General features: G+C 39.3%; 1 protein-coding gene across 3 annotated transcripts; it reads right to left on the minus strand.

Annotated features, from left to right (window-relative positions):
- Positions 1-22: 22 nt before the first annotated feature.
- Positions 23-6489, minus strand: LOC118949070 (23 kDa integral membrane protein-like). Of its 3 annotated transcripts, XM_036973656.1 has the most exons (9): positions 6228-6485; positions 5856-5915; positions 5511-5633; positions 3811-3885; positions 3603-3698; positions 3118-3255; positions 1718-1792; positions 1393-1476; positions 23-690 (listed from the first exon to the last, which is right to left on the minus strand). In XM_036973656.1, the coding sequence occupies exons 1-9, from the start codon at positions 6285-6287 to the stop codon at positions 571-573; spliced, it is 831 nt and encodes a 276-aa protein (XP_036829551.1). In that variant the 5' UTR covers positions 6288-6485; the 3' UTR covers positions 23-570. The 3 variants fall into 3 exon arrangements, with proteins under 3 accessions (XP_036829551.1, XP_036829553.1, XP_036829554.1); XM_036973658.1 differs by lacking the exon at positions 1718-1792 and having other exon boundaries at positions 6228-6489; XM_036973659.1 differs by lacking the exon at positions 5511-5633 and having other exon boundaries at positions 6228-6487.
- Positions 6490-7164: the final 675 nt, after the last annotated feature.

Consider the following 7164-nt stretch of genomic DNA (forward strand, 5'->3'; position numbering starts at 1 on the left):
GTAATGATTTAAATCATATAATTTTATTAACTCTGAGCTGGTTGTTTACTGACATGATGCTTGTTGTTGTGAGGATGACAAACCTTTCAGCATGTTGAACAGATATTCATAATGGCTTGTTCATTTACCATTGTCATACCACACTTATATACACTCATTATTAACATGCAGTTTCAGATTTTTTTTTATGCACTTTAAAAACAAGGTACAATAGTTAGATCTGAGGGGAACAATTGGCATTTATCATGTACAGGAAATCAAACGAAACCCAGACTTTAACCAAACTGTACAGCAGGGAAGAGGTGGGATGAGAGCCACACCATGTGTTTTTTTTTTCCATTTGAGTTCAGGCACTGGAACGTTTCAGGCACTGGAATTTAGCCATGTGTTTGTTTTTCATTTGAGTTCAGGCACTGGAAAGTTTCAGGCACTGGAATTTAGCCGTGTGTTGATTTTCACTATAGCTAGTGTTCCAAACAAAATACCAGCAGGAGGATAACAGTTTGGTATATATGAATCAAGTTCTCGTCCTCGTGCAGAGCAGGGTTATCTGTGGTGTTGACGCTGAGGTCAGGTGACAGCTAGAGGACTGAGTTGGTACTTGACTCTGTCGAGGCTGTCGTTGAGCGGTGGCTCTGTGGACCGTATCTGGAGGGCCAGCACTACCAGAGACATCACTATGGCAGCAATCTGGAATACAGTGGAACAGATCAAGTTTCAAGGTTCCAGTTTATTTACAATGTATAACACGTTGGAAATGTTATACACTTTCACGTTATTTTGATTTTACCTTTGTTTTAACAGTAAAAAAAAAAGCAATAACAAAACATGATATAATATATAGAAATGTGCACAGAATAATGTGCTTTTTATCCACTCATATCCACAACAACGAGTCCACATTGTGGTATTGAACCATAGTTGTGCTAAATGCTACACTTGTCTTGCATCTAAAGACATAACACCTGGGGCGGTAATAGTAGCTTCACAATAAAACATGAATAAACATTAAACATTAAAACAATAACAGTAGCGTCACAATAAAACATGAATCAACATTAAACATTAAAACAATAACAGCAGCTTCACAATAAACATGAATCAACATTAAACATTAAAACAATAACAGTAGCTTCACAATAAAACATGAATCAACATTAAACATTAAAACAATAACAGTAGCTTCACAATAAAACATGAATCAACATTAAACATTAAAACAATAACAGTAGCTTCACAATAAAACATGAATCAACATTATTAAACATTAAAACAATAACAGTAGCTTCACAATAAAACATGAATCAACATTAAAACAATAACAGTTGCTTCACACTAAAACATGAATCAACATTAATTAAACATGAAAACAATACAAGTCAGTGGTCATACCATAATGGTGGCAAATGTAGAGATGAATCCGATCATGATCTGAATCAGGAAGTTCATGTGTCTCTTCAGGATGGGACCACAAGGCTGGAACAGACAGAGATGGCATTGTAACAGCCATATAATTAGATATTAGAATTCATTATATATTACAATTACATATTAAATAATTGAATAGTATCTCTGTGGTAACAGATCTCTTCATTTTTTTTTTGTGATTTATCTTGTAACTTTGGGGTCAGTTTAGCCCAATGCTAGCTAGCTTTCCCCCGAAGATTGTGGCATCAAAATAAAAAAATTAACCAAGGTTTAAATTCGACTGCTTTACCTTGCTGTACACCCAGCGCTCCTGGGACACTGAAGTTGTAGTTTGTCCGTGTGTGTTATTGTGCTGACAGTTTAGCTTCAGAAAAACACAGAGACAGAGAAACAGGATCTAACTCCTTTATGGGTCACCACAAGCCTCTGTAGACTCTTTCGAGTCTGTTTAAAGCTTCTATCCTTAGTTGCTACATCCAGTTTTGGACTTGTACATGTATTATATACACCCACTGACACCAGGGCAGCAGGTAGCCTAGTGGTTAGAGGCAGGTAGCTTAGTGGTTAGAGGCAGGTAGCTTAGTGGTTAGAGGCAGGTAGCCTAGTGGTTAGAGGCAGGGTAGCCTAGTGGTTAGAGGCAGGTAGCCTAGTGGTTAGAGGAAGGTAGCCTAGTGGTTAGAGGAAGGTAGCCTAGTGGTTAGAGGCAGGGTAGCCTAGTGGTTAGAGGCAGGTAGCCTGGTGGTTAGAGGCAGGTAGCCTAGTGGTTAGAGGCAGGGTAGCCTAGTGGTTAGAGGCAGGTAGCCTAGTGGTTAGAGGCAGGTAGCCTAGTGGTTAGAGGCAGGGTAGCCTAGTGGTTAGAGGCAGGTAGCCTAGTGCTTAGAGGCAGGTAGCCTAGTGGTTAGAGGCAGGTAGCCTAGTGGTTAGAGGCAGGTAGCCTAGTGGTTAGAGGCAGGTAGCCTAGTGGTTAGAGGCAGGTAGCCTAGTGCTTAGAGGCAGGTAGCCTAGTGGTTAGAGGCAGGTAGCCTAGTGGTTAGAGGCAGGGTAGCCTAGTGGTTAGAGGCAGGTAGCCTAGTGGTTAGAGGCAGGTAACCTAGTGGTTAGAGGCAGGTAGCCTAGTGGTTAGAGCGTTGGACCAGAAACTGAAAGGTTGCTAGATTGAATCCCTAAGCTGACAAGGTATAAATCTGTCATTTTGCCCTTGAACAAGACAGTTAACCCACTGTTCCTTGGCCGTCATTGTAAATAAAAATTTAGTTTTTTAACTGACTTGCCTAGCTAAACAAAGGTCAAATTAAAATAAATTATTCAAGAATATAACTTAGAAATTTCTCATGAGCTTAGTTCATTCAGAACCCCAAACACAAGCTTGTTTTACTCCAATGTTTGTAGAAAAACACTGTACAGCCTATAATGTTGATATCGTGGATGGTCAGTCCTTGCATCCATAGCTCTGTCTATGAGTTGGAGAGGGGTTACATTTCTCCAGACCCATCCCTCAGCTGTTTATCATTTACATGACGAAAGGCTGGTCCCAAGGCTGTCTTGTTTCTTCATTTCATATTTTGTTTATCTCAATCTGTTGGCTGCTGCTATTAGTCATCTCTGTGCATCTAAAATGTCTCCACTGTTAAGACAGCCTTAGCTCTCCTTGTCCATCTCCTAACAGGAAGGTACTGTAGGTAAGCTCACCATAGTGTTCTGTAGGCCTAGATTTACAGTCTCACATAGACTGTCCAATGAGTTGTCTGGAGGGAGTGGAGGACAGTAGCAGGAGAGTGGAATGTGACAACCCCAGTCTGAGTGGCCACGCAGTCCACAGCATTGATCCTAATGGACAAACAACATAAACAAACAAACCAAAAAAGAACACTGATCTTCAAATATCAATATTTGTTTGATTGTGCAACAACAAACGACAATATTGTACAACAACAAACAACAATATTGTACAACAACAAACAACAATATTGTACAACAGCAAACAATTAGTCTGGTCCACCTCTGTATGTTTTTGCCAACTATTCTGTCTACCATTGTCAATAAATTGATTTTATGGTAATAATGATGGTGTTAAAGTCGATCCAGATCTGGCAATGTTAACAATATTTAGATAAGTTGGCTGAAGATAATACAGATCTGAAGCCAGATTGATTGATTGATTGATTGATTATTACTGATGCCTGGAGTTTGTTCAGCTCCCTCTGGACCTGCGGTTCAGTATCGTGAAGAGGAGTCACAGAGTGAAACCTTCTGTCCAGAATCTCCTCCATCTTAAATGAATAAATAACACATTATTATAACATCACACACTGTTCATTAACATAACAACCGTTTTTTAATTGTTAAAAAGTCAATGACATTTTTAGGGGAGGAAGTGGATACCTTTGGTTGGGCACGAAGCATCGGCACAGCGATGATGACGATGGCTATGAATTCACAGGTCATGAAGACAACATACTGTAGAAAGATACATATATATAGAGAGAGAGAGATAGAGATAGAGACAGATAGACAGAGAGATATAGAGACAGGTTAACAACATGCAGACCCCCCCCCCCCCCCAAAAAAAACCTGTCCTAATCATTTATTATAATTTTCAAATCAAATCTAAACAATCAGATGAATCTGAATAATAACACAAATCAACCATATTACTCTGATCTGTGAGACAAAGCTCTTATAAACCATGGTTGTTGTCTGTGAGACTAAGCTCTTATAAACCAGGGTTGTTGTCTGTGAGACTAAGCTATTATAAACCAGGGTTGTTGTCTGTGAGACTAAGCTCTTATAAACCATGGTTGTTGTCTGTGAGACTAAGCTCTTATAAACCAGGGTTGTTGTCTGTGAGACTAAGCTATTATAAACCAGGGTTGTTGTCTGTGAGACTAAGCTCTTATAAACCAGGGTTGTTGTCTGTGAGACTAAGCTGTTATAAACCAGGGTTGTTGTCTGTGAGACTAAGCTCTTAAAAACCAAGGTTGTTGTCTATGAGACTAAGCTGTTAAAAACCAGGGTTGTTGCCTATGAGACTAAGCTGTTAAAAAACAGGGTTGTTGTCTATGAGACTAAGCTCTTATTAACCAGGGTTGTTGTCTATGAGACTAAGCTCTTATTAACCAGGGTTGTTGTCTATGAGACTAAGCTCTTATAAACCAGGGTTGTTGTCTATGAGACTAAGCTCTTATAAACCAGGGTTGTTGTCTATGAGACTAAGCTCTTATGAACCAGGGTTGTTGTCTATGAGACTAAGCTCTTATTAACAAGGGTTGTTGTCTATGAGACTAAGCTCTTATAAACCAGGGTTGTTGTCTATGAGACTAAGCTGTTATAAACCAGGGTTGTTGTCTATGAGACTAAGCTCTTATAAACCAGGGTTGTTGTCTATGAGACTAAGCTCTTATTAACCAGGGTTGTTGTCTATGAGACTAAGCTCTTATGAACCAGGGTTGTTGTCTATGAGACTAAGCTCTTATAAACCAGGGTTGTTGTCTATGAGACTAAGCTCTTATGAATCAGGGTTGTTGTCTATGAGACTAAGCTCTTATTAACCAGGGTTGTTGTCTATGAGACTAAGCTCTTATAAACAAGGGTTGTTGTCTATGAGACTAAGCTCTTATAAACCAGGGTTGTTGTCTGTGAGACTAAGCTCTTATAAACCAGGGTTGTTGCCTATGAGACTAAGCTCTTATAAACCAGGGTTGTTGTCTATGAGACTAAGCTCTTTTAAACCAGGGTTGTTGCCTATGAGACTAAGCTCTTATAAACCAGGGTTGTTGCCAATTCCATTTCAATTCCAGTCAATTCAGAATTAAAATCTAATTCCAATTCCAAAATCAAACTTTTCCTCGTTAAAAAGCATTGAAAAGACTTGGAATTGGAATGTCATTGTACATTCTGAATTGACAGGAATTGAAATGTAATTGATCCCAATCGTGTTAGGCTGCATTTACACAGGTAGCCCAATTCTGATCGTTTTGCCACTAATTGGTATTTTGACCAATCAAATCAGATCTCTTGCTTATAATTGGGCAGAAGATCAGAATTGGTCTGCCTGTGTAAACGGCGCCTTAGAGACAACTTACCAGGATCAGCAGTATTCTCTTGTCTCTGTAGGCAGCGTAGCCTCCCAGGATGGAGAACAGCACCGTCATGGGTCCAAACACATTTAGTACGTACATCTCATGGAGGGTACTGCGATGGTCAAACTGCACTCACACAAATAATACGGGTCTGTGTTGCTGTCAACATCACTTTAGGTGACGTCCTGTATGTTTTTACAATGTCAATTTCACAGCAGGTCATTTTAAAGGTCAGTTAAATGACCTGACGACTTTGTTCATTTACAATGAATTGTAAATGGTGTTATTATTGTTATTATTTCATAAAAAGAAACTCTCTGAGTTCTGAAACATTTGTAGAGTTGTTACCTCAGGAGGGTGTTGGAAGCTGTATGAAACCCCAACTACGAACAGAAATACCCCAGATACCTGCAAGTATAGATATTTTAGCTCTGTTACGGTACGTTACAAATGTATTAAGATGTAAGATGCCATTATTGGAAACACGCTACACTGCTATTTACACAATATAGATATACTTCAATATGTTTTACATTTTGTTATTGTATTTTAGACGAACAGTTTGTTTTTAATATGACCCCTTTTCAGATGTTAAATGTTTACACAGGTGTTTTTAATGATTTATACACTGTTATAATGATGAATACATAACATAATTAATTAACCAAATAAGTCATTAACAAAAGAAGGTCAGACCCGGTAGGTCAAACCAGTACGTACCAGAAGCAGGACATTGAAAGTGATACACAGTCCTCTCGTGTACGTTCTGCCATTCCCCATAGTGCGATAAACACGTCCTCGATCCCAAAACAGTTGCTTCGAACTATAACTGGACGGATAATGGACTGAACACGAGACCCTGGGGGTGATTTACTGTGTTTAAAGGGGATCCTTCAACTTGTTTCTGTTGGAGGGTGGAAAATGACCAAGTTTGGAAGGTTGTTTCTTTAACTACTACGTTAGTTGGCAGAAAGCCCTTGGTTACCAACTACGGCAGAAGAAATGGATCAAAATAAGGAGTTTTATTTTCTTCTTGCCAGTAGAAAACACTTGGGTTTTATTTGGCCTAAGAGAAGCACATCACTTGTCTGGGTGGGATTGGAGAGAACAGCATCTGTAGGTTACTCTTCCTAGTGAATTCCATGAAAACAGAGTAGATACACTGTACTACAGTACCAGTCAAAGGTTTGGACACACCTACTCATTCAATGTTTATTTTTACTATTATTCTACATTGTACATTCATAAAAAAACTATGAAATAGCACATGGAATCATGTAGTCAACAAAGAAGTGTTAAACAAATCAAAATATATTTTAGATTTTAGATTCTTCAAAGTAGCCACACTTTGCCTTGAAGACAACTTTGCACACTCTTGGCATTCTCTCAACCAGCGTCCCTGGAATGCTTTTCAAACAGTCTTGAAGGAGTTCCCACATATGCTGAGCACTTGTTGGCTGGTTTTCCTTCACTCTGCGGTCCAACTCATCCCAAACCATCTCAATTGGGTTGAGGTCGGGTGATTGTGGAGGCCAGGTCATCTAACACAGCCTGTGTTGGGTCATTTTCCTGTTGAAAAACAAATGATAGTTCCACTAAGCGCAAACCAGATGGGATGGCGTATCGCTGTATAATGCCGTGGTAGCCATGCTGGTTA

This window comes from Oncorhynchus mykiss, unplaced genomic scaffold, assembly GCF_013265735.2.
Source record: "Oncorhynchus mykiss isolate Arlee unplaced genomic scaffold, USDA_OmykA_1.1 un_scaffold_287, whole genome shotgun sequence".
Classification (NCBI taxonomy): Eukaryota; Metazoa; Chordata; class Actinopteri; order Salmoniformes; family Salmonidae; genus Oncorhynchus; species Oncorhynchus mykiss.

What these genes read in the sequence shown, in the direction of transcription:
- LOC118949070 (XM_036973656.1), bottom strand. Translation starts at nt 6,287, where the DNA reads ATGGGGAATGGCAGAACGTACACGAGAGGACTGTGTATCACTTTCAAT. An exon ending in TGCTTCGTGCCCAACCAAAG is followed by an intron (nt 3,699 to 3,810) that starts GTATCCACTTCC and finishes TATTCATTTAAG; the next exon opens with ATGGAGGAGATTCTGGACAG. An exon ending in AGCGCTGGGTGTACAGCAAG is followed by an intron (nt 1,477 to 1,717) that starts GTAAAGCAGTCG and finishes TGTCTGTTCCAG; the next exon opens with CCTTGTGGTCCCATCCTGAA.